A 27,340-nucleotide genomic window follows, 5' to 3' on the forward strand; every position below is an offset into this window, starting at 1 on the left:
GACAGGGCCGGGGAGGTGTCCAGTACCCAGAGACAGAGGAGAAGGGGTGTGAAGCACAGAGACAGAGGGCCGGCCGTTCACTTGGGCCACCATTAGGGTGGGGGGTCACGGGGGAGCCCCTGGAGAACCAGTCATGAAAGGCCAGTTTAACCATATTTGATAAGCCAGGGGGACCCCAAGATTATCGTGAATGGGGTTCCATTCTGTATTCTGAATCCAGGCCAGTGGAGTCGGGCGCCCAGTGATCAGGCCTGAGGAGGGAGCCCTAGGAAGCAGCCCTTCCAGTCCTGTCTCTGGAAAATGGCCGAAGCATGGTGGATGCTGGGCCCTGCCTGACCCCTCTCACCGGGAGCCTTGGGGGCCAGATCACACTCCCAGACGGTGGGAAAGCCAGGCGGAGGGACAGGCCTGCTGGGGTGGGCTGCGTGGCGGTGCAGATAACAGGCGCCGGCTGAAGCCACAAGGGACTGGGCCTCAGCCCTTGCTCTTGGGCAAGCTATAGCCAAATGATATGTTGGTGAAGGCAACCGGATGATTCCTCGGGTATTGACGAGACTCCCAAGTGTGTGCCTGGCTCCGCAGAGCTAATGGAGAGCAGGCATTCAGGCGTCTGCGGAGCAGAGCTCTGCCTATGGGGCCATTTGTCATGCAGCTGCCGGAGAGGAAGCTGGGGCCAGGGCCAGGCTGTGGCCTGTATGTCTCTTCCACAGTCTCAGATCTTCCATGCAAGGTTTTCACTGGAAAGCAGTGTTTTGCAGAGTCAAACAGGAGGAAGATGACCCAGCGCCCGCGGGGCCGGTCCCGCAGCCTTGCACGGGGTTGGTGGCCCCTTCCTGCCACTCCACTCTCTGCTGGCCCAGAAGCTCAAGGCCATTGCCTGGCAGTCTGCTGGGTGGGCCACAAGAGCTGCTAATAAGGTTGATTGTTCAGGGCAGGGCGGGGAGGGCACTGGCACCAATTGCACCCCACAGGCCGACACCAATTTGATTCAGTTGTGTGTAATTCAAATGCTTAAAGAGGAGATTTGCTTTTTCCAGCATGGGAACTCCTGCCTTCATCCCAGGCTAGCCGGCACCCAGAACCCATGCCCAGACCCTGTACGCAGCCCCCAGATCACTAGCTCTGTCTGCTGTCACCTGCCGGAGGGGTCTGTGGGTGGCAGAATGCCAGGAAGCACGTCCCCTACCAGGCCTCCACCCACCCTTACTTCCTGGCTGCAGGAGAAACCTGCAAGCAGCCTGGACCTCTGCGCCCTGCCACGGCCACCTCGACCCTCACCTGATGCTGTGGCTCCCTCTCCGGAGCCCCCCACCCCACCCCACCCCACCCCACCCCACCCCACACTCTTTCTTGGCCACCTGACCCTACACAGTCAACAACCTCCTTGAGACACTAGTTTTCTAATGGGAGGGAAATTCACCAGGGCGGGAGGGATAGAGAGGAGCTAAAGAGAGGAAAGGAAAAGTGGAAGGAGAGAAAAAGGTGTGGAGAGGGTGCAACACGAGGTGGAAGGACAGAGCCCAGCGCTGGGGGTGGGTGCTGGTGCGCAGCAGGGCAAAGTCCTGCCAGTCGAACTCAGCGCAAAGACCACAGATGGTCGGCAGTGACCGAAACCTTCCACCGGGGTTAGGTCACTGCTCATCTTCCTCCACTGCCTCTGCCCACGTTAGGGGGGTCTAGTGGGCCACAGTCCGTGCCACGTGAGGAGAAGGAAAAGGAGTGAAGCCCAGGAGGCTCTCCAGTTGGACAGCCCGGCCGATACGCCAGGCTTGGCCACGCGAGGTGAGCTGTCGCAGGATGGGCTCGGCTACAGCCAGGTGTGCAAGCGGGCATGTGGGGGGGCGTGCGGGTGAACACACAGGTGGAGGTGGGCTCAGTCTGTGCCGGCCTCCGTGGCACCTCAAGTGAGCTGTGAGAAACTTCTGGAAAGGAGGTCTTACCTTTCGAGAGGAATGCTTTCCGGAACCCTCCAGGTCTCCGTCCAGGAGCGGCATGGCGAAGGAGCTCAGGTCCTAGGGTGGACAGAGAGCACGTGGTCAGTGACAGTCGCCCTCGGGCCCAGGGGCTGCACTACGTGGGTGTCACCTCCCCCTTCCCGAGTCCTTATCCTCCAAATCCACCATGAAGAAGGGATGTGGATGTGTTAGCTACACCCAGCCCCCAAAGCCCCTGACCACCATGCACATTCGCTTCCAGAACATGCAGTCAAACTTCCAGGAGCAGCCACCACCTCCCAACACCCCAGGGAAGGAGGAAAGAAGAAATGGCTGGGACTAAAGGAATCAGGAAGGCAGGCAGAAAGGGTGGAGGGAGGAGAGCCCGTCTCAGGCTGTTCTGCTGATGGACATGATTTTACCCCACAGCACGGAACATGGGGTCCTGGGACATGTGTCTGCCTGGGAAGATGATGTGACAGGGATGGGGAGGGTGACACTGGGGTGGCGGCTGAGGCAAAACTATCAGCAGAGTCTAATGACATCGTGGCCAAAACAGAGTCTAAAACAGATTTGGGGAAAGTAGCTCACCACACACTTATTGCGTCTGAAACAGCCCTGCCCCTTCTTCCTCGTGAATCTTGCCTCCACACCAGGCAGAAACCTGCCCAGTCAGCCTCAAATTGAGCACAGCTGCATCTCTAACCTTTCTTTTTTATTTTAAAGTTTTTAGTTGTGGTAAAATACACATAACATAAAATTTGCCATCTCAACCATTTTAAGTGTGCGGTTTGGTGGCATGAAGCACATTGACATTGCTGTGTAGCCGTCACCACCGTCATCTCTAGAACCTTTCTATCTTCCCAAACCAAAACGCTGTCCCCATCAAACACTAACTCCCCCTCCCCCTCCCCCTAGTGCTTGGCAACCACCCTCCTACTTCCTATCTCTTTGAATCTGACCACTCTAGGTACCTCATATAAGTAGCATCAGACAGTATTTGTGACTGTCTGACTCCACTTAGCATAATGTCTTCAAGGCTCCTCCACGTGGTAGTGTGTGCCACCGTTCCCTTCCTTTTGAAGGCTGAATAATATTCCACTGCATGAGTAGACCACATTCCGCTTATGCATTCATCAGTTGATGGACATTTGGGTTGCTTCTACCTTTTGACCATTGTGAATAACGCTGTTGTAAGTATGAGTGTTATGGTATGAATTGTGTCTCCCTTCCCACCAAAAAAAATCTGTATGTTGAAGTCCTGACCCCCAGGACCTCAGAATGTGACTGTATTTGGAGATAGGTCTTTAAAGAGGCAATTAATTTAAAATGAGGTCATTAAGGTGGGCGCTAGTCCAATATGGCTAGTGTCCTTCCAGGAAGAGATTAGGACACAGGCACCTACAAGACAGAGACCACACATGGAGACACGGGGAGAAGACAGCCACCAACCCAAAGAGAGGGGCCCCAGAAAAACCAACCCTGCCGACACTTTGATCTTAGACTTCTAGCCTCCAGGATCATGAGAAAACACATTTCTGTTGTTTAAGCCACCCCACCTAATCTGTAGTGCTTTGCTATGGCAGCCTAGCAAACCGATATAATAGGTGTACAAATATCTCTTCAGGACCCTGCTTTCAATTCTTTTCAGTTATCCCCAGAAGTGGAACTGCTGGACATCAGGTCATCCTATTGTCAATGTTTTGAGGAGCCACTAAACTGTTTTCTGCAGCAGCTACCCCATTTTACTTTCCCACCCACAGTACACAGGGTTTCAGTTTCTCCACATCCTAACCAACACTTGTTATCTTTGGTCTTTGTTTTCTATGATAGCCGTCTTAAGTGGGCGTGAGCTGGTATCTCATTGTGGTTTTAATTTGCATTTCTTGGATAATTAGTGATGTTGAATATCTCTTCATCTGCTTATTGGCCATTTGTCTATCATCTTTGGAGAAATGTCTATTCAGGCCATTTGTCTATCTTGTTTGGAGAAATGTCTATTCAACTCCTTTGCCCATTTTTTAATTGGGTTGATTGTGGTTGACTCATAGGAATTGTTTATATATTCTGGTTATTAACCCCTTATCAGATACATGACTTGCAAATATTTTCCCCCATTCTGTGGGTTGCCTTTTTACTCTGCTGACTGTGTCCTTTGATGTACAGAAGTCTTTATCTAATTTTCCTTTTGTTGCCTGTGCTTTTGGTGTTTTATTCAAGAAATCACTGCCAAATTCAGTGTCATGAAGCTTTTCCCCTATGTTTTCTTCTAAGAGTTTTATATTTTATGGTTTCAGCTCTTATATTTAGGTCTTTGATCTATGTAAATTTTTGTACATGGTATAAACATAAGGGTGCAATTTCATTCTTTTACATGTAGATAGCCAGTTTTCCCAGCACTACTTGTTGAAAAGATGGTCCTTTCCCCATTGAATAGTCTTGGCATGACTGTGGAAAGTCATTTGACTTTATCTCTGAGAGTTTATTTCTGGGCTCTCCATTCCATTCCATTGGTCTATATGTCTGTTTTTTATGGTAGTATCACACTGTTTTGATTATTGTGGCCTTATAGTAAGTTTAAAATTGGGAAATGTGAGACCTCCAACTTTGTTCTTCTTTTTTCCAGATTATTTTGCCTATTTAGGGTCCCTTAAGATTCCACATGAATTTTAGGATAGACTAATTCTATTTTTGGAAAAAAAATGCCATTGGGATTTTGATAGGGATTGCACTGAATCTATAGACCACTTTGGGTAGTCCTGACCTCTTAACAATATTGCCTCCTAATCCATAAACATAGGATGTGTTTTCATTTATTTGTGTCTTCTTTCATTTCCATCTTTCATTTCCTTCTGTAGTGTTCTGTGCACTTAACCTTTTTTTAACCCATTCCCTTCTCTCCACGTCCTTGCCCTGGGGGTCCAGGCCTACACCCACTCTCACCCAGTTCCCTCTTGGGCCACCTAATTATTGTCCAAATTGTTCAGCCTTCCTTGTTTGGATCTGTGCTCCAAGTCTCTGCTTAAAGGGCGACCCCTGAAAGGGTGAGCCTCAACACGTCAGCCCCCTGCTAAGGCCCCAGCCACTCTACCATCACCTTAGCAATGGCTTCCAGGCCTGGCTGACTGAGACACGCCCGTGAGATCTCAGATGTGCAGATTCCAGACTCAGCCTTTCTGGTGGTGTTTATCTCCAAAGTTCTCAGCCCTGGCTGCACATGGACATCACCTGGGGAGCATGGGTAGAGTGCACTGGCCTGCGGTACAGCGAGGGCATTTAGAAATTCCACCACAGCCCAGAGGGAGAGCTGCGTGCCTCCCATGGAGGAGTCTCAGGAGTCTCAGACACAGTCAGGAGCTCCCAGCCAGCCCTGCAGGCTGCAACCCAAGCCCCATAGATGAACTGACCTCCGCAGCCTTATTTCTGATGTTCTCTGTTCTGGTCTCCTCCTTTCAGCAACAGCCCAGGCAGAGGGTTTGTCATTTTCCAAACACAGCTATGCATCCATGGACATCCCACCTGGAACGCTGTCTTAACTCCTCAGACACTTCCGTTCATGGCTACCATCCACCCCTCCTGTGAACTGCTCTCACTTCGCTTCAGCCACTCAGGGACAGCTCCAGGGTCCCATCTCCAGCCCCCAGCATGAAGCCCGGCCCATAGCAATGCAGGAATCACCCTGGTGCCATTCACCAAACACCCCAAGCCCTTTCCTTCCTCTGAGCTCTCTTTCCTTCCTCTTGCTCTTCCTGCCTCGTGCCCCGAAATCCTGGCTCACAAAGTAAACTCCTATGTGTCCTGCAAAGCCCAATTCAAATACACTCTGTGGCTGAGAGTCACCCTCAGACAGAATTAATTATCTCTTATTAATTATTCTAGACTGTGTCCCACAGTACTTTAGACACACCTTTATTACCAGACTGATAACCACGTATTATACTCATCTATCAGTTTATTTCTCTAACTAGACTTTGAATCCATCCCTGGCAAGAGGAAAGCTACCCACCTTTCTGTTCTTGGCCTCATACTGTACCCGGCAGGCAGCAGGTTCCAGATGTGTTTGAATTAACTCTCCGACCAAGCACCCTCTTGCGCCTGCAGCAAGCATGGGGACGCAGAGTCTGTGCCGCTGGGCCAGTGAACCATCAGGCCACACGCAGCTGCAATTCACTAGGAAGTGACGAGGGACCAGCGTGGGTCTCTTATCGCCCATTTTAATGAGCACATTCCTCTCTGGTTTCAAATTCTCATTACCCTCTAACATTTGTTCAGCAACAGCAGTTTCCACATGCAGAAGCTTTTTCACAAATCCTCACTTGCTCCTCATGCAACCCTAAGCAGCATCCTGCTCTAACAACTGAGGCCGAGGAGGTTCAAAGGGACTCACGTCAAGATGGTGTAAAAGAGCTGAGGGCTGGATGCAGGGCTTGCTGTTAGCTCAGGCTGCCCGCGGGCCCCAGGCAGCTGCCCGGAGTGGCAGAGGCAGGTCCCACACAGGTGTCTCGGGCTGGAGTGAGTATGAAAGCATCAAGTCAAGCCCGACATTGTGGCCTGCTGCGTGGCTGCTGGACTCAGGTGTGTGTGCCTGCCTGGTCATGCAGCCCGACAGGGAAGTCCCCTGGCACAGATGGCAGGCTTTGCTGGAAGGCTCCCCACCCCCAATCCCACCTCCCAGCAAGTCCCAGTATTCTAATCTTGGCTCTTATCTCCAGAGCTCACCAGGAAACATCACGCATATTGGGGCCGGTGTGGGAAAATCTCTAACTGCAACTATGGCAACTAGAGTCTTGGCTTGTAGAATACTTAGGACCTGGCATCTTAGGTGACATGCCAGAAGGCCCAGGCTCCTGGATTTGCCCCATTCCCGTGATTTCTAAATGTAAAACTCCTGCCAGAGCTTTGGGCCTTCCCCACCACCGGTCTCTACTCCCAGTCCAGTCCCTCATTTCCTCTTCCTGTCCGCCGGCCACTCAGGCCCTCACAGGACTGGGAGGACATTTAGGGGGCAACGCTGAGGCACCAAGAGATGCTGAAGTCCTGATTTCTGCCAAGAGACAGCTTTAGCACTCTGATTTTCATCAGCTGCACAAAATGTAAGTTAGACCTTGACCACATGTGTTGGAGATAAAAAAGTGAATTTTCAGGATTTGGACTGATCAAGTCACCTGTCAGGAAAGCATCAGGAACAAAGAGAAAAGCCCCAAATCTGGGAGAATTCCTGAGATGTAAGCTGACCTTAAAAGCAACTCATTCATCCATCTCGCTGCCTTAGAAATCCAGGCAAAAGCCAAAAGTCTGTCACAAAAAAAGTGAAGTATTAACAACAGAGCCATCATTAATCTGACATTAGTATGTCCTTCTGAAATCTCCCAACTGTTGCCTCATTTGGTCCTTACAGCAACCCATACAAGTAGGAAAGAAAAGTGGTATCATCCCCGACTATAGATGAAGATACTGAGGGTCAGAGAGGTTAAGTCACTTGCCCAGTGCCAGAGAATCAGACAGTAGCAAGCATGTCCTGTAACCAGGTCCACCTGCTCCTAGCTCAGAACTCTTTCTATGAAACTCTGCCACCTCCATGGAGTGGTTCAGTTCCAGTAACAGAAAAACAATTTGGTATCAGAGGCTATAAAAAGAGAGCTTTTCTTCTTAAAACAAGTATCCTTGGCACAGTGCGACCTCGGGGGAAGGAAGGAAGGATACATAAGGATTTGTATAGTCCTATGATTCATTCCCCAGGCAGCTTACCATACTAACTTTCTCTTCAAGTTCTTCTTAACTAAAAGTAACTCAAGCTGGTGTTGCAAGGAACAGGAAAGTCTAAAAAATCCCACCACCAAATGCAATCACTTCCCGTTCTTGCACTATCCACATTTTGGAGTCATATACAGCTCCTCCTGCCCCCGGCCCACTACTTATCCCAATATTTCCCCATAGGATAATAGACTTTCTAATGTTTGCAATCAACTAATTTGTGCATTTTTGAAGGATGGGGGCGGTTTTACTCACATCTTAGCCCTGACAGCAGGTGCTAACTGTGTATTGATCAGATGCAGTTCCGACCTTCCAGCGTTTCTGATGTTTTGTCTTACAGAGCTCCTTTGTTGATGCAGCTGGGATACCCCAGAAAGAAGACAGACAAGAGTGCAAATACAGGACAAATAGAAAGGCTGCCAGTGGCAGGGGCCCATGATGGCCCCCACCTCAGGGCAAACTCGAGGTTTAAAATATCAGGGTCACAATACAACATTCCTGTTTGATTCCGACTGAGGAAGCAACACATCGAGAATGATTTGCATTCTCCGCTCCTGCTGAGCGGACCCCAGCACAGAGAGCACCATCTGGAGCTGCTGGGCCATGCGTCCGCCGAGGCCAGGGCCCCTCCCTGGCATATTCAAGCCCCCGTGTCCCTCAGGCCCACAAGAACACAGCCTGCAGCAGGGAGGGAGCCGGGGGCTGAGCCAGAGCCCCAGCTCTGTGATCTGCGATCTGGGGAATCTTGGGCATGTCTGGACTTCAGCTTTTCATCTGTCAAATGAGAGGGTTGAACTAGAGACCCTGTGAAGATGCCTTTTAGCTCGCACGCTCTCTGTTTTTACCCGCTGAAGTGGACAACAATAGGCGAGATCAGGAACATTGTAAAGGACTCCCATTAGATTCAGAATAAGATGCATGTTCTCATCGCCTGTCTTCATCATCAAAATAACTTCCTCCTACTCTAAACGACCAAAGACTCTCCACTGCTCTCAGAGCCACAGGGTGTTTGGACGGAGTCTCAGGGCGTGCACTGCGGGGGAAGGAAGGAGCTTCCTCTGCCTTCACAACGCTGTCTAGGTGAGATGGCCAGGACCCAGCGGCATTTCTGCCTTTCCATCTTAACATGTGTCTTGATACGCTTCTTAGGTTCTAACCCTTAAGGTTTCTCCACTGATTGTTCAGCTCCCTCAATCCTAAGGGCCTGGGCTGTGGGCTCGAGTGCCAGCAAGTTCTATCAGACGCTCAGTGACCCCGGGAAAGCTGCGTGTGGCATCTCCAGCTACAGGCCCGAGGCCTGCGGTTCCCACCTGGATCCGGTCCTGCCCACCTTGCCTGCCCTCAGTCACTGCCCGGGGAGTGGCTCATAGGCTCTGACCACGGCTGAGTGGTGACTGTGGCCTGGAGCTCGCCCCAAGTGGTGACGGCCTTGGCAGGCCCCTCTGCTGGGAGGCACAGGGGAGGTGTCTCTGGACAGGCCGGCCTTGCGCAATCCCCAAAACCACCAAACGGGCAATTCTTGGTACTGATGGGCGGCAGGAGGTGACCAGAGCCAGGTCAATTGGAGCCTTTGAAAAACATTCATGTTATATAACCACTCTCAGAAAAATAAGGAACAAATATTGAATCACTGGAATCAGGCAGCAGGGGAGGGCCAGTGGCCAAATCCGGGGAGGCCTAAGCGCCACTCTCGGAGAAGTTCCAGAGCCATTTACTTTCCACAGAGGACCCCGTAGTTTCTCACTGCAGCCTGAGCAACTTCCTGACGTCCAAAGAAAAATCCAACTGTTTTTCACTCCTGCAGCCACCCTTCCTCCCCAGCTCCCTCACCTGGTGGTCCTGGTTCCCACAGCCACCTCAGGGCTCCCCTTCCCCGCCCCCCAAGGCCAAGGACCCTGGCCTGGCAGCCTGAGCCTCCCCTGGCTTTGAGGAAGTCCCCTGCTCCACCGTATTCCCAGTTCCTCATCTGGCCCAAGGCCACCCGGGGCTTCCCTAGCTCCATATCAGCACCAGACATGAAACTCTTTTTGCTCAAAACCAAGCAGCTGCAGAATCCCTGGCCCGGAGTGCCCAGGAAACCTCGACCCTCCCCGCAGTTCTGCAATCACGTCTTATGTGGAGCACACCCTTTAAAATCCAGAAACCTCCACTTTCCAGTGTGTAAAATGAGGCCATCATCCTTCTTATCACGGGCTGGTGGGAAACCAGACCAGAGGACGTGATCAAAGTCCATTCCTGCAGTGTGAGCCCCCATGGCACTGGGGATGGCAACGGCCGCTGGCCGAGGGCACTCTGGGGCCTGATGATGAAGGCCATGGGGAGTGACAAAGGCATCATCACCGGGGCAGCCAGGCCCCTCGTGTGGCTCCCGCGGAAGCCAGGGCAGTTGCTCATGCTCAACCAAGGCCTGAGATCCGGTTTCAGAGGCTTCTGCAAAGACACTGGCTGCCCGCCTTATAATTAGAGAGCTGTCTTTATCCCATTCCCAAGGTGAAAGCCAAGATGATTCATGACTTGTGCACGGCAGTTCTAAAGAGGATCACAGCGTGGCTGCTGCCAGAGTCTCTGGCTCTCTCCTTGTGCAAAGGGCAGCCGAGCCCTTCCTTGCCCACCCCGGGCAGCCTTTACTTGACCAGAGCTCCATGGAAGCTTGGAGGGACCCCACTGGCCTCCTCACATTGTGGCGGAGGATGCTCTGCAGGGGCCAACAGTGCCTCTTCTGACCAGCTAGGGGTGGCCATCCTGACCGTCCTGACCTCAGGGGCTTGTGCTGTGGGATTCCTGAGAGTCCCTTCCTAGTTCAGGGCACCAGGGCAGCCTCTTACAGGCAGCTGCTCCCAGGCCAGGTTGAGTCCAGCCTCTGCTAACTACACATGCTTGTCTTCTTCCAGCCTGTCTGAGATCCCCCAGAAGGAGGGAGAGTGGGGGGCAGGGGCAGCACCTAGAGGGGCAGGTTGGGTGGAGGCTACAGGAGTCTGGGTCAGCTCACAGTTCATGAGGAAGGAGGCAGGTACCCGGGAGGCCCCAGGACATGCAGGTGTGGGGGCGCATTTGCATGGTCTGTGCAGCCATCTCCTCAAGGACCAGCAGCAGGCAGCCTCCCAGCTCCCTTCCAAGGGTGTGGCCTGGGCTGCAGGTTGCCGCCTCCATCCGGAGTAGCTGCAGTCTTCACAGGTGGCACCCCAGGCCCCAGCCAGGGGGTAGGGGAGGGGATGTTATGGGACAGGGAGCGCTGGCCTCCACTGACCACATCCCATCGTGGAGTCGGTAACGATTAATTTGATGTGCCAGCCTGGCGAGGCCATAGCACCCACTGATTCAATCAAATACCAAGCAGGTGGCTGCCGTGGGTGTATTTGCAGACGTGGATAATATCTACAGTCAGTGACTTGAAGTGAAGCAGATCATGCTGAATGATGTGGGTGGGCCTCCCCCAATCCGCAGCAGGCCTGAAGAGGGAAAACAGAGGGTTCTGGAAGGGGAAATTCTGCTTCATGACTGCAGCATCGGCTGCCTGAGCTTCTAGTCCGTCTGCCCAGTGGATTCGGGACTTTCCAGTTCCGACCAATGCATGAGCCAATTCTTTCAAACAAATCATATATATATATATAAAACACGATAATAGATAATATTAATATGTATATTAAGGAGATATAATCACATAATATATTAATATATTATATTTTCTTAATGTACATATATTAAGAAAAATAGGAGATCTATATGCTTGGATCTCTCCTGTTGGTTCTCCTTCTCTGCAGACCCCTCCTAACACAGAGCCCTAGGCCCCCTCACCCGAGCTGGTGGGGACAGACATGGGGAGAGTCCAGGGTAAAAGCAGGCCGCTGTTTAGAAGCTCTCGGCCTTCGCTGCAGAGATGGATGGGTCCGCTCAGTCATCGGGTGGGTTCTCCGCCCGCACTGTAGCTCTCTGTCCACACTATGGAGCCCTCACTTTGCCCAGGCCCCAGTGAGACATCCACAGGCCCCAGCTGGATGAGAGGACAAAGATGGATGTGAAGGGCCGTTGTCCTGGCAGTGCTTAGAGAACAACAGGAAATGGCCAAATGCCCTCCTTTGACTGTCAGGGAACATTCACAGTACGTGAAGGGCAATCACAGGTTTAGAAAAGCACCACGATCACCTTCTAGCCTTGTCTCTGAGCCTTGGCAGCAGAGTGGGGCAACCTCTTGCCTTCGCATGCTGGGTAACAGTTGCGCAAGTGTCTGTCACGGCATCTTGTCACCTTGTCCTGTCACTGAGGGCCTGTCTCCTGCCACACCCAGTTGGAGCTCAGCAAGGACCCCGTCTTATTCACCCCTGAGTCATCTGCTCCTCCCAGGGCTGGATTCCATGAGCCTCTGTCCTTCCCCTTCACAGAGCTGACACGGGAGAGCGGTCATAAGCTGGGGCGTAAATGACTGAGGATGGCCCGGGGGCCAGTAAACACCAAGACCTCGGGATAAGGGAATGACATCCTGATGCGCCACCTCCAGCCCCTGTACAGAGGGACAGCCCTTCATTTCAAGGGCTGTCTTCAGCTCTGACATTATGATTCTACCAAGACAGGGTGTGAAAAGGCCAGCTCTGGGGTTCTGGGGAGGTTTTATTGACTCACAAATAAAATGCCAAACCACCAGCCAATACCAGCATAGAGCCCTCCGTGGGCACTACCGACTCAAGGGAAAGGCCCCGAGGCCCCACACCTGGCCCGGCCAGCCAGCTGCAGCCACACCCTCCAGTCATCGGCCGCCCAGACTTCAGAGAGGAAAAAACCAGCCACGAGGTGAAAGTGAGATGGCCCCGGCCTGACCTCTGCCGCAGAGGCCAAATGGCCCTGGTCAGATCTGAGGCTTCCCCCACAGTCAGCTTCTTGCCACCTCCCCCACCCCCTGCCGCCTCCTGGTGCTTCCCGCCGGGTACACCCAGCGGTTTTGGTTAGTGCTTGAAGACAAACTGCAGGAGGGACACTATGAACTACAATAAAATTGGGCACCCTAGAGACATTTTTGTAAGGTCGCCGAGTTGCTGGCTGGCTCTGAGACACACCCTCCTCTATGTAGGAGGACCTTGTGTGAGAGAGGACACCTCTGAACGAGGGCTCAGAGACCTCATTTCTGCTCCCAAACAGCTACCCAAGATGTGGCTTTGGGCTTTGGCCCAGAGCTGAGGCCTGCAAAGGCTGCCACCTCAGTGCTTCCAGAATCTCAACTGTCCATATTTACAGAGCCATACATCAAAAGATTCTTCCCCAACACTTTCTACGGGTACCCAAGGATTCCTTCTACTCCGTCTTGTTTCACCCACCTGCTCTGTGCCAGGCACATTACAGATCAAAAGGTACAGGGAGTTCAGAGGAAGGAGGAAATACCACGGACTTGAAAAGCAAGCCAGGGCTTCCCACGCCGAGCGTGGTGAATAAAGGAGCTTTCATTTGTCTCCTCACTTCCATCCCGGGGTGAGCTGGCCACTCCCGCAGCATCTGGCCACGGCTCTTCGCACTGACAGTCCCAACTTGTCAGTGGATTATGAAATCAATTTAGTGGATTGCACAACCACCAAAAACTGAATTACAATAAGAATGCATCTCATGGTTGCGTGAAGCCTGTGTCTCAATGATTCACACACACATAGAATAAAATGTACTTTGTTTGTTTTTTTGTTTTTTCCCCTGAGACAGAGTCTTGCTCTGTCGCCTAGGCTGGAATGCAATGGCACGATCTCGGCTCACTGCAACCTCCGCCTCTGGGTTCAAGTGATTCTCCTGCCTCAGCCTCTGAGTAGCTGAGATTACAGGCGCCCACCACCATGCCTGGCTAATTTTTGTATTTTTAGTAGAGATGGGGTTTCACCATGTTGGCCAGGCTGGTCTCAAACTCCTGACCTCATGATCCACCTATCTTGGCCTCCCAAAGTGTTGGGATTACAGGCGTGAGCCATCACGCCCGGCCTGTTTTTTGTTTGTTTGTTTGTTTGTTTTTTGTTTTTTGAGATGGAGTCTCACTCTGTCGCCCAGGCTGGAGTGTAGTAGCGCAATCTTGGCTCACTTCAACCTCCGCCTCCCGGGTTCAAGTGAGTCTCATGCCTCAGCCTCCCAAGTAGATGGGATTACAGGTGTGTGCCAGCAAGCCGGGCTAATTTTTCTATTTTTAGTAGAGATGGCGTTTTCCCATGTTGTCCAGTCTGGTCTTGAACTCCTGGGCTCAAGGGATATACCCGCCTTGGCAGGTATATCCTGAGTGTTGAGTGTTACAGGCATGAGCTGCTGTACCCAGCCTGAATAAAATGTACTTCCTATTATGTTGTGGGTGAAAAAGTTTGAAAAATTCTGCATTAGATGAGCTTTGAAATCATGCAGGTAGATTTCAGGGAACAGAGAGGAGCTGACCTTCTGTCACCGAAGTGTCACCAGAAGTGTGGAGCAAGGGGTACCATCTGTCCTCCTCTCCTGGCTGAAGCCCTCTGACCCCTCTCCGTACTTTGTGCCCAGAAATACACATGGCGTTAAGAACACAGAACATCACATCTCTTTATTACCACAAGGATGTGGTGATTCCCTCCCTCCTCACCTCTCACCGCCCCCCCATCTGCTCCTCCCCTGGCCCTTTGACGTGCAGGGCCTCATCCCCAGGCCACCGCTAGACCCAGAACAGCAATTACACCTTTGGGGACAACCACCAGCCCCAGCCCCCTGCCGAGCAGTGCCTGTCAGCTTCTGTTCCCAACTGGCCCGGGCCTGCTGCGGGTGCCCTCACCTCTAGCGCCTAAACCCAGAGAACTGGGCAGTCACAGGGTGTTAGGATGGAAATGGCCTCAGAAAGTCTCCAAGGCCCTTGTGTTACAGGTGGGGTAACAGATGTCCAGAGATTCAAGCAAGTTGTTCAACGCCACATGGTAGAGCCGTGACTCAGCCAGAACCAAATCCTGGTCTTGCAGCTTCTAACCAAGGTCTCTTTTGATCATGTCATGCTCTTCTAGCTGCTTCTGACTTTCTAGCTTGTGTTTCTACTACATAAGCCGGTAACAACAACTCTTACAGGATTGCGATGGGCTGGCCATCCCTCGCACGGGCCTGGCTATACTGGGCACGTAGCAAATGTTCTAATTCTATAAAGCCACTTGGGTTCTGCGGACACCTTTGCATCTTGTCTCCAGCAACAGGACAAAGCCCGTGCTCCAAATCCCTTTCTGGTGTCATTCATTGTACGTGAATCTGTTACTTCCCCAGAGCCCTTCAGTCTGTGATCCCAGCCATGCAGGCGGCAGCCACTCCAGGAACTTCCTAGGAACCACGGAACCTGTCGCGTCCTCCAGACTGATGGGCACGGACACTCTGCACGGAGGGGCTCCAGGTGCCACCGGCCAGCATCTAGCCAGCAGCGATGTGTAAAGACCAGCCAGGACAGGAGAAGGTGTCTGCTACTCCCCATTCCAGGCCACACTGCCAGGGCCACGCTGCAGGCAGCTCCCAGATAGGACGTGAAGGTGCCTGGAAGGTATGCCACCCCCTCCAGAACCTCACACCAGCCAGAATCCCTCACGGATGGGCTAACAACACTCAAAACAACCACACTACTAGCTCTTTTAAAATTTTACTTTTTAGTCTTTTTATAAGTTTAACTCTTGTTTAAAAAGATAAATTGAACCTCTACCCTCTCAGTGAGGCAGGCCTGGATCTAGATTTCTGCCTAACCAGCTGTGTCATTTGAAAGTCGCCTCCCGGGCTGGGTGCAGTGGCTCACGCCTGTAATCCCAGCATTTTGGGAGGCCGAGGCGGGCGGATCATGAGGTCAGGAGATCGAGACCATCCTGGCTAACACGGTGAAACCCTGTCTCCACTAAAAAATACAAAAAATTAGCCAGGCGTGGTGGCGGGCGCCTGTAGTCCCAGCTACTCGGGAGGCTGAGGCAGGAGAATGGCGTGAACCCGGGAGGCAGAGCTTGCAGTGAGCCGAGATTGCACCACTGCACTCCAGCCTGGGAGACAGAGCAAGACTCTATCTCAAAAAAGAAAAAAAAGAAAGTCGCCTCCCATCTCTGGTCATCAGTTTCCTCCTCTGAGACAGGACGTGTCTAGACTCCACCCCTCCAGCTCCTCCAAGGCCTTCCCAACACAAATTCTGTTCCAGGCCATCCCTCCTCCCAGCACCGCAACGACTCTCCTTCTTCAAACACATCCAGGTGGGCCCCAGGGCCGTGCTGGTCACTGCCACCTGATGGGTACAGCCTGTGTTCAGGCCCCAAGGCATGAGCAGTTCCAGGACAGCGGCAGGACAACCACCAAAGGATGTGATGGCAGCCAGGGCTTGGGTGAAGGAGGGAGGGGTGGGTAGGTGGCGCACAGGGGATTTCTAGGGCGGTGAAACCGCTCTGCATAAGAGTGTAATAGTGGACACACAACATCACACACACGACATCACACATTTGTCAAAACCCACAGAATGTACACCACCAAGAGTGAACCCTAATGTCAGCTATGGACTTCGGTTAACAATAAGGTATCAATAGAAGCTCAATGGTAACAGACGTGCCACAGTAATGCAAGACGCAAACAATAAGGGAAATTGGCATGGGGGCTGCAGAGTCAGGGAGGGGCAGATGGGCACCCTCTGTCCTTTCCGCTTCATTGTTTTGTAAACCTAAAACTGCTCACAAGTAAAATCCACTAAAATTTTAAAAAGCAATAGCAGCAAATGGCCAGAGATGGCCACAATTTCATCTGCCAAACAACTGCCCATCACGCCAGGCCTGGACCACCCACCCAGCTCCTCAGAGATGCTGGAGGTCATAGGTTCACCAGGAAACGGGAGCTGGAGAGGTCAATTCTTCCTGTGTCCACGCCTCCAGGTCCTTCTAGAACACAGAGAAAGGTGCATGCCATGCTCCCAGGCTCAGGGTCAGAAGATTGGTGGGATCCAGTCTGAGGCTCAGCGCTCAGACCAGAAAGATAAATGAGATCAGAGACACTCGGAGATTAAACACCTTGCTGGGGCTGGGCAGCAAAGAAGCTGGGAGAAGGGTCTGAGAACCCAGGTCCCCATCTCTCAGGCCCAGGCCCTTGGCCCCCCAGGCTGGGGCAATGAGGACCAAGTACAGAGGGCTCCAGATGGAGGCCAGGGACCAGCTGCAGGCACCAGGCGGCCTCAGAATGTCTGGAGCTGAGGGACCCCTCACAGGGCTCGCAGGGCAGCTGGTTCTTTGGGGAGACCACATGGTGCAGAAAAGCTTGAGTTTCTTGGTTGGGGACTCAAGGCTGCAAACCATGGTGCTAATGAACCTAAACAAGGGAATTTGCTAGGTTTTCTTATTTTTGGTGTTTTGTTGCCAACAAACTCATTCTGTTCTAGAGGGGCTTGTTACATAAGGAGGAGAGGGAAGAAAACTGCTGAGATGTGAGGCCAAAGTCACCAGAGGAGGAGAGACTTCCAGATCAGCTGCTGCGCCAGCAGGGAGTCAGGTACAAAAAACAGGGGGTTGTTTGCGTCTTTGTTTTTTCAAACAAGAAAAAGCAAAAAGCCTGCATCTCATGTCCTAGGAATGGGGTTAAGTCGTTGTCTCTTGGGACAGAGTTTGGATGCCTCCGTGAGCAGGGCCTGGTCACTGAGGTGTCCCTGACTCGTGTCCTGTGTGCAGGATGGAGTCCCCATGCAGCCCGGGCCTCTCTGCAGGGCCTGGTGGCTGCTGAGAGGCAGGAGGAAAGCTCTCCCTGAGTGTGGCCTCCGCGTGTGTCACCTACACCTGTCAGAAGGGTTTGGGATCTTTCTTTCTCATGGAGAAAGCACAGAAGATTCTGGGTCAGGCCCTGTGGGACATCCCTAGAGCCAAAGGACCGTCCCCTTTGTGTAGTTTGTCCCTGGCATTGCCAGTGCTTCTGGTTTCACTCTTGGTTCTCAGCAGTGGATCCTGGAAGCCCCCTGGATCATGAACCTCTGCCCTTTGCACTCATGAGGCCCAGGGACGCCTCCCTCTGCTTGTGCAACATGAGGCTGCCACGTCCCAGGTCTTTGTGCCCAAAGTGAGTGGACTCTGACCTTCCAGGACGGCTGAGGGTGCCAACATTTCCCAAAGACCTGTTTTCAAACTAATCTGGGAGACAGCCTTTGGAGAGGTCCGTGAAGAAGAAAGGGGAACTCCACAGGTGGAAGGGAAACCGAAGCTACCTGGGGGATACTCCCTACGGCCTACCTGGCCCCCTCTTAGTCTGCACTGCCCTATTTTCATGGCTTAAAGGGCAGAATCAAAAGATCACAGTAGGTCAGTTCTCCCCAGGCTATCTGTGCACCCAGCCTAGAGAAAGGAATGAACATTGAACAGGGACCTGCTGGCTGAAACCTTCAGTGGTTGCTTCCTGCCTGCAGAAGGTGTCGGACTCTGCCTGGCATTCAGTGCACCACAGGACACAGCCCTGGCCTCACCCTCTCCTTTCTCCCACACCGCTCTTCTGCACCAGCCACCTGACCTACACGCTGTCCCGGGACACCCTCTACTCCTCTTTAATCCCCCCATGCCAGCGTTCCTCAAAAAGGGGGCTCAGGACTCCCACAAGGTTAAAGTTATCATAGACATATATATGATATATATATAAGCAATATGATATTTTATACATATATATATATTTTTTTGAGACAGGGTCTCGCTCTGTTGCTCAGGCTGGAGTGCAGTGGTGTGATCTCAGCTCACTGCAACCTTCACCTCCTGGGTTCAAGTGATTCTCCTGCCTCAGCCTCCAGAGTAGCTGGGATTACAGGTATGTACCACCATGCCCAGGTAATTTTTGTATTTTTAGTAGAGATGGGGTTTCACCATGTTGGCCAGGCTGGTCTTGAACTCCTGACCTCAAGGGATCCTCCTGCCTCAGCCTCCCAAAGTGCTGGGATTATTGATGTGAGCCACTGTGCCTGACCTAGATAAGTGATTTTAAAGGTAATAGCTAGGGAGCCGGAATTCCTTGATACTGATGATTTGCGATTAAAACACTTTGTATAGGAATTTAAGGTGATCTTTATCATATTGGAGTTCAAGGACAGACATCAGTAAGAAATTTTCTCCCTTCAAAGGGAGGCTTGTTACAAAATTTGAGCAGCAGTGGCTCACACCATTTCTTCCTATCTCAAGTGTCCTGACTCTCTTTCTCTCACCCATTTATATCCTACTCATTCTTCAAAAACCAGCTGATTCCCACAAATTTACACCAACTTTTCTGAGCAGTCCAGTTGAAAATGATATCCTACTCCATTGCATTTTAATGCCTAAGAATTTAAGATCACTCACGCGTTACCCATTTGCTATTTATATATAAATTGTATCTCTGTATAGATTGTGAGGACTCTGAGGGCAACGGCTATATTGTCCACCTTGGTTTTTTTTTTTTTTTTAAGAAGTAAATTCATCCAGTTTGGCCAACATGGTGAAACTAAAAACACAAAAATTAGCTGGGCATGGTGGTGGGCGCCTATAGTCCCAGCAACTCAGGAGGCTGAGGCAGGAGAATCATTTGAACCTGGGAGGCAGAGGTTGCAGTGAGCCGAGATCGCACCACTGCACTCCAGCCTGGGCAACAGTGTGAGACTATGTCTCAAAAAAAAAAAAAAAAAAAAAAAAAAGTAAATTCATAGAATTCAAAAGTCAAAACATAATAACCTATAATTGAAGAGTCATACTCTCACCCTTGGCCCAGCCATGCCACGTCCCCAGAGGAACCACTTTCAGTTGCGTAGACAGCTAGGGTTGCTTTATGCAAATGCAAATATAAAGGCTGTTCCCTGTCTCTTATCTGTTTTGCTCATGTCTTACTGCCTCGCCTATCTGGGAGATCTTTCAATATCAGCACGTAGGGATTTGGGGGTATCCACGTCATATTCTTTTGTCTGGAATGCTCTAGTTTAACCGGTCCCCTGTAGGTGACGCAGGCTGCTTTCAATCTTTGGCCATTACAGAGAATTAATACAATAAAAACTTGGTCCATACTTCATATTTCCAGCAGAAGTTCCCAGAAGTGTGGCTGCTGCTTGCAGGTCAGTGCATTTATTATTTCTGCCGTGTGCACATAGGCGGAAGGGCCCCTTATAAAACCATCAGATCTCGTGAGAACTCACTATCACGAGAACAGCATGGGGGAAGCCGCCCCCATGATTGAATTACCTCCACCTGCTCTCTCCCTTGACGTGTGGGGATTACAATTCAAGAGGAGATTTGGGTGGGGACACGGATGTCACCACAAGCTCTCCTCAGCACTGGACAGTTTGCTCTCCTAACTATGATGTAGGAGAGTCTATTTCCCGCCCTGACTCACCAACAGGCTATTTTGTTCAACACCTGGACTTGCTGGGTTGGTGAGACGTGGCATCTGTGTAACCCAAATTGACATTTGTTTTCTTTAGTCCGTGGTGTTCCATTGTGGCACAGAGTCGGCACTTGAGGTGGCATCGTGTGGAACTGCTTCTCAAACTGCAAGTAGGACATAGGTCATAAAATCCACTCAGGACACACAGGTTTTGTTGCAGCTGCTGTTCACAGAACAAAACCAGAGCTCCAGGAGTTTTCCGGGATGTCTATATCCAATAGGTCATGATGTGAAGTTCCTCGCCGTGGCTCACTGTCAAAGTCTGAAAGCCGCTGCAGAAGCGGCTCAAGGCATGGCCGGGCACAGGGGCTCCATGGTGTGAGTGGCCCTCAGGACAGCCACTAGGAATGTGGTCCCTCCCTGCATACATGTGCTGTCTCCTGTTGAGTGGGTGAATCTGTTCCTCCATCCTTGAGTTGGGGCAGCTGCGCTCATCAGAAATGCAGCAGAAACCACACCACCTGACTTCTGGGTTAGGTGAGAAGGAACCTCGCAGTTCCTCCTGGATCTCTTGTAATGTCCGCCGCGGGTGAAACCAGCTGCCACGTTAGGAATCTGTGCCAAGACCACCATGTCATGAGGAAGCTCAAGCCAGCCACGTGGAGAGGCCGCATGGATGGAGAAAGAGCTGCACAGCCAGCCCCGAGGCCCGATGTGAGAGGGAAGGAGCCTCTAGGACGCGCCAGGCTCAGCCGCCACCTGACTTCAAATAGCAGGAACCCCCAGTGAGAACTCAGCTGAGCCAGATGACCCCTAAATCCAAGAAAGATGATTTCAAATCATATTTTTAAGTTTTGAGGTGGTTTGTTATGTAGCAATAGGTGATCTTGTGACTATGTAACCCTGGGAAAGTTACTTCATTTCTCTGTTTTTTAATCTAAAAACTGGGAATCATGGGAGTTCCTACTGGAAAATGAGTTAACATATAGAAGTATAGAAACATGTATGAGTTAACAAAGATATGGCTGTGACGCCTGGGACTCATTTGGAAAACATGAGTTATCACTTTAAAATGCTTCATTGAGTTTAGGGGCAATATGCTATGATTACTGAACCCAGGGACACTACCGATTCTTCCTTCTCAGAGCTCTGATGAGAGGAAAGAGGCAGATTCCACCTCACCTTCAGGTTTGCCAAGATCCTTCCCCAACGTACGAGTGCAACGGAGCTCAGGAAGGCAGCATGAAGGGACACATCAAGTCCTTGGTGACAAAGTTTGGGACAGGCTGGGCACAGTGGCTCATGCCTACAGTCCAAGCACTTTGGGAGGCTGAGGCGGGCTGATCACCTGAAGTCAAGAGTTCTAGACCAGCCTGGCCAACCCTGTCTCTACTAAAAATACAAAAATTAGCTGGGCGTGGTGGTGGCCGCCTGTAGTCCCAGCTACTCGGGAGGCTGAAGCAGGAGAATCGCTTGAACCTGGGAAGCAGAGGTTGCAGTGAGCCAGGATCCCACCACTGCCCTCCAGCCTGGGCAACAGAGCAAGACTCTGTCTCAAAAACTACAACAACAACAAACAGTTCAGGACAGAGAAAAATCCCTGTAAACTTCAAGCCTTTTGGGGTGCTCTTGGGTGAACTCCTAAATTGCTCAAGGGCTAACTCCTCGTTTATTATTAAAAGAAAAAAGAAACAGGCAGAGGCCAGTGGTGAAGGCTGGTGATTTCTGGTCTAGGGTGAGAGATAACAGAAAGTAACAATGGAGGCTCTTGCAGTGCTCGCAGGCACTCAAGGAGTGGAAAGGAAATTGCACATTTCACCCGTGACTGCATAGGCAAACGAGAACAGCAAGTCTCTGCTTTCAGCTGGAATGTTATCAACTTCGGTCACGCTGATTATCTCAGGCTGATCAGGAAGGCTGGTACCAGGAGTGAGTGACTAAATGAAGAAATTACTAATTAACAAATGCTTGGGTGGACAATCTTTCAAAACTTAGGATCAATGGGAGGAGACAGAAGGAGTCTTGTGAGGATTTTTAAAATATGCCAGAGCTGGCTGGGTACAGTGGCTCACACCTGTAACCTGAGGACTTTGAGGCCGAGGTGGGCAGATCACCTAAGCTCAGGAGTTCGAGACCAGCCTGGGAAACATGGCGAAACCCCGTCTCTACTAAAGCTATAAAAAGTTAGCTGGGCATGGTGGTGCATGCTGTAGTCCCAGCTACTCAGGAGGCTGAGGCACGAGAATCGCTTGAACCTGGGAGATGGAGGTTGAAGTGAGCTGAGATCGCACCATTGCACTCCAGCCTGGAAAAAGAAAAAAAAAAAAAAGCCAGGGCTCCTAATGTACTCATTTAAACATCACTTGTGTCCACTCTGGATTTGGAATTGTGCTGGACATGGGATACACAAAGGTAAGACACAGACCCACCCTCAAGTCTGAAGGTGGAGGTGGGGAAGGGCAGAGGCTGTAAAGGGTCAGAGGGACCTTCTGGAGCGGTGGAATGTTCCAGATCACACTGTGGCGGTGGCCACATGACTGTGCACGTTTATGACAACCCACCTAATTGTATACTGTCAGTCGAAGGGCATTATATGTAAATCATACCTCAATAAAGCTGACCAAAAAGTGGCCAGTCAGCCACCAGCAGACCCATGGGGTAGGGGAAGAAAAACAAGCAATTTACAGAACATGGGAAAATGCCTATATTAAGAATCCTGGAATACTCCACGTACTTTTTCATGCAGCGGGAGTGGAATTTTCAGGAAGCAGCTGTGCTGTGGGTGATAGTCATACTTTATTCTCTAAAACTCTCCAGTTTCAATTGGCCTCTTGGTGCCAAAGCACCATGGCGTGTTACACCTCTCAGAGGGGGCACACTGCCCCTTCTTCCCAACCTACGAGCTGAAATGGCCAGCACTGCGCCTTCCAGAACCCAGCTTAGATGCACAGTTGCCATGCAGGTAGGAAGAATGATTCGTTCGCCACCAAAAGCCCAGTTTCTCCAACAGGTAAGTCCCAGCAGGGTGCGATGTCCCAAACCTACACAATCGTTTCGACTGCCTATTCCCGGGCCCCTCACTTGGGTCAAGGCAGCATTTCAAAGGAAGCCAGGAGCGAGAACACGTGCATCCGAACCCTTCTCTGACTTGGCGGGTTATTGGATTAGCTACTCTCAGAAGACCCAAAAGGCCTAGCGGAGAGAAGAGATAAATCTGGATGCGGTGGAGACAATGGCCAAACAGAAAAAACGCTCAGAGAAGAAAAGTCGGGGGAAGCCTGTAGTGGGGACGCTGGACTCAAGGGAAGGCCCTGGAGGAAGGAAGGGGCTAAAGGCATAGTTTCCTAACCCCTCCCTACAGACTACCCCCTTTCCCTCTGCCCAAGTGAGTACAGGGACCACCCCGCACCAAGAAGACGGCAGATATTTAAATGTGAGGAACCCCGGCCACAGCGGGTGCGGCTCCCCATCCATCACCTAGTGTCCTCACTCACTGCACTCCAGACTTTGTCAAAGTGGTGGCAACTGAGTCCAGCACCAGAGATTGGTGATGCTCAGGTTTTCATTGTCAAGTGCATCTGGCAGGCCACTAGTTTGTCGACAGTATTCCAGACAAGGCGTAGCTGGCTGAACTGCAGTGCCCCAGCATTTGGGACCATTGAAAAATACTCTGGATTTTTTTTATTTTTTTTTATTTTGCAATTGCACAAGGATTTACTTATCTCCCTTCATGGGTGAAACTGATTTGGGGGGAAACTACTAGACTCAATGACCAGTTGGACTGTAGGCAAGAAGGCCCATGATTTTGTTCTTCAAAGAGCAGCAGGGAAACAGGAGGCCTCTGTCCTGCAAAGCTGGTCCAAAGTGCACACAAGGCATGGCTGAGCGCCTGGTGATGCACATTCAGCAGGTGGGCGAGACCCAGGAACGTGTACTGTAACATGGGAGTCTAGTGCAGGTTGTGGGGGGCTTGGGGCCATCCGCTGACATCTTTTCTCCCCACTCAGGAGGCAGTAGGGGAGATGGTTCTCATAGATCAAGTCGGGCTTTGAGAAGGAAGGTGAACAGGAGAAAAAAAAATAGAGGCCTCAGAAAGCCCCTCCCTCCCAAGTCTCTCCTCAGAGGCGAACCACGACAGATGGCTGCGCGGCCTGAGGCCCGGCCTCCAGGCAGCCAGGGAGGAGCAGCTGCAAGTTCTGCAGCCTGTGAGACCCCCGAGGGGTCTGGGCCAGCATCCAAGGCTAAAGCCTTGGCTATCCTAACGCCCCAGTGGGGCACTTACAGCTCCTCACGCCCAGGCCCAGGCCTGCTGGGAGCACGGTTCTCTCCCGCGCCCCTCTCCTCCCCACTCCAGGGCCACCCTTCCTTCCAATCGTCCCCCTGGAGTTCGTGTTGGAAGATGCCAGTGAGCATGTCTCAGGGCTCTACGCCTTGCGCGGATGAGTGTGGGGTGACTCAGAGGGAGGGGGTGGTGGCAGATGCCTGCAGCTGGCTCCCAGCCAGGTTTGGCCATTCTGCGTAAATGCCTGGCTTGGGTCTTGGTCTAACATTAAGGGCAAATCCCAAGAGGGGTGAGTGGGCTTCTAGAATCTGAGCAATTCTGCTTTCAAAACAGGTGAATCCCTAGGCCAGCCCGGCCCCTTCCCACACACCCCTACCCCGAGATGGGTGCAGAATCAGCAGCGGGGATCGTCCAGAAACTCTCGCATTCCACGGCAGGTGTTGGAGCGGGCCTCATTCCAGAGTCGTGGTGGCCGCTCCACCTGGCGAGCTTTGAGGCGACTCTGGCAGGCGCTCGCTGTGGGGTCCTCCCACCAGTCTTCTCAGCACAGGAACGGTGCCTTCACATTGGTCTTCCGGGGTTTAAAAGCATATCATTCCTGCTCACTCTTCAGATGCAAACTCCCCCTCCGAGGATACCTCCAGGTTCCCTGCCAGCTCACCTGACTCACATGGCAATGGTCAGCGGGCTGTCTGAGCCCAAATCAAGCACCGTTTATTAGGGGGAAGCTCCGTTATCCAGAAAGCTCACCTTTGAAGAGCTACCTATTTCCTGCCGAAGTTGTGGCGGGAAGGCCTTAGGTACTAGAAAACCTCGGGGAATTTGGGGAATGGCAATTAAAGGATTATCATTCTTATTTGTTTGGATAAGCAGCAATCACCCTTCGGATGCTTATTGGTGAGAATATTTCTAAAAGCGTCCTGCACATTTTCCTGCTTCGATGAATGGAACGGGAGGGCAGGATTTAACTGTCTGATGGCTATGGTTTCGGGAAAGTGCCAGAACCTCCACGTCAGCCACCCCAGAGCCACAGGTACGGTACGAGCCACAGCTACGGGCCCCAAGAAAGAGCCCCACACCCACCATGGTCCACAGAAGACGCCGCTCACTGGCCCCGGGTTACCTGGAGTCTTGTGCATTCTCCTTACACCAAGTGAAGGTAATATTTTGTTTCCTTCCCACTTTTTCTCTAACACAAACCACCCCAGTTCTCCCTTCTGACAACAGGCAAGTGGACCCTAGACCTTCCGGAAAAGCCTTAGAGAGCACCCCCAAATGCTCACATTTGTCAGCTGTAATTCCACCCCCAGTTAAAACCTGATTCTGAATGTGACTTGGCCAATGCAGCTTGCAAAGCAAGAACGTCTTCATTTAAGGTCGAAAACATCAGCTGTTTGGGTTGTGAGAAAAGAAAAGCCCACAAGGTTTCCGAGGCTTGGTGCTGCTTCTCACTGTCCTCAGCTCCTGATTCTGCAGCTGGTTCTCTCTCCAAGCACCAGCAAAACCCTGTCCTAGGAGCCCCCAGACTCTAAGAGCCCATGACCAAAAAGGAAAGCCAAATTGGAGAACAGGGGCCCCCAACTCCACAGTCCTCCACTCTGCCCAGAGGGCCCACCATGGGCTGGCTGGAACCCCCTAAAGTTGCCACCCCCGCAACACAGTAGTGGGGCAGTTCCTGGCAGCGCCTGCAGCCCATGGGCTGGCTCTGTCCCCGCAGCCCCGCCGAGCATCTGTTATCTTATTTACTGGAATCTGCACAGCCAGGCTCTAGCTCGCCGGTGACTAAGGAGCTGCAACCATTATTACCAGGCAGATGGCAGACTCCCTAAAAACAGACATTAAACAATAAAATGCCACCACATATCTTGCCCACAAAATAAAATCAAAACAAACACCTAAGTCTGGCTTTGCTTTTCTTCTGCTCTCTCCCTACCTCCCCTGTGCCAGAGCACAGGGGGAGAGGTGCGCGGGGCACCGAGGAGGAAATTTATGATCGAGGAAGACCATACGGACATGCCCAGTGACCTTCGGAAGGTGGCAGTAGCAGAACCACCTTGGGACCCCAGGTGGTGGAGAGGGCAGACCCTGTCCATGTGTGACAGGTGGGGCAGAACCACCAGCTAGGACAGGTGGGATTGGAAGAGCAAAGGAACGACAGGGACCCTGCGGAACCCACAGCCCTCTCGCCTCAGTCGCCTGATGAATAATCAAAGTGCTAAGACCTGGAGAATTCCATCAAAAACTCAGTTGCTCCCACTGCTTTGGAAGGTGTTCTGCTGGGCTCTGCCAGGACAGGCCACAGCTGACGGCTCACCTGAAGAGAAGGACCTACTATTTATGAAGCATCTATTATGTGCTGGCAGCTGCCCCTTAGTCCTGCGAGGCAGGTACTGTCTCCATTCTTAGAAGAAAAATCAGGCTCAGGAGAAGGAAATAATTTGCCCATGGTAGCTAGGGGGTGAACAGCAGAATTCTCTGCCAGGCCCAGGCCATGAGGCCTCTGGGGTGAAGAAGGAACACCCCCTAGTTTTTGGGGCCCAGGCCACGAGGCCTCTGGGGTGAAGAAGGAACACCCCCCAGTTCTTGGGGCCCAGGCCACGAGGCCTCTGGGGTGAAGGAACACCCCCCAGTTCTTGGGGCCCACGCCACGAGGCCTCTGGGGTGAAGAAGGAACACCCCCCAGTTCTTGGGGCCCAGGCCACAAGGCCTCTGGGGTGAAGAAGGAACACCCCCCAGTTCTTGGGCATCAGGTGCTTGTGATTCCATTCTATTTTTCTCTTAACTCATATTTCAGTAATTGAGGCTAGAGCTTTGCCGTCTCACATTAAACCCTTTCAGGACTCCAGGGCCTTAACTCACACTTGTGGGAAGGACGTTTGGTTCAGGCCGATGAAAGGCTTGGCTGCAAAGTGCACAAAGCTGACAGGTGTGCAGGGCTGATAGGTGTGCAGGGCTGATGACAGGTCAGTGCACTGTCCCACTGGTGCTGGGCTGCTGAGGCCTCAGGACAAGCCTGCCCACTAGGAAGGGAGGGAAGGTATCGAGCCTTGAATGAGCCACTTGCCTGTAGGTCTAACCTAGGTTTCCT

The 27,340-nt window shown here is 51.8% G+C and overlaps 1 protein-coding gene and 1 long non-coding RNA gene across 6 annotated transcripts in view; one reads left to right on the plus strand and one right to left on the minus strand.

Moving 5' to 3' along the window:
- The window catches only part of PRKAG2 (protein kinase AMP-activated non-catalytic subunit gamma 2), a 329,233-nt gene that overhangs the window by 237,645 nt on the left and 64,248 nt on the right, over positions 1-27,340 (minus strand). For all 5 annotated transcript variants that reach the window (XM_054493712.2, XM_054493711.2, XM_063667994.1 and 2 more), the window contains exon 2: positions 1,941-2,012. In XM_054493712.2, coding sequence (XP_054349687.1) covers positions 1,941-2,012 — 72 coding nt within the window. The remainder of the gene's footprint in view (positions 1-1,940; positions 2,013-27,340) is intronic.
- Positions 21,675-26,151, plus strand: LOC129039993 (uncharacterized). The gene is made up of 3 exons (XR_008503521.1): positions 21,675-22,382; positions 22,717-22,980; positions 24,586-26,151. It is a non-coding gene; the product is annotated as an uncharacterized LOC129039993 (long non-coding RNA).

Source organism: Pongo pygmaeus, chromosome 6 (assembly GCF_028885625.2).
Source record: "Pongo pygmaeus isolate AG05252 chromosome 6, NHGRI_mPonPyg2-v2.0_pri, whole genome shotgun sequence".
Classification (NCBI taxonomy): Eukaryota; Metazoa; Chordata; class Mammalia; order Primates; family Hominidae; genus Pongo; species Pongo pygmaeus.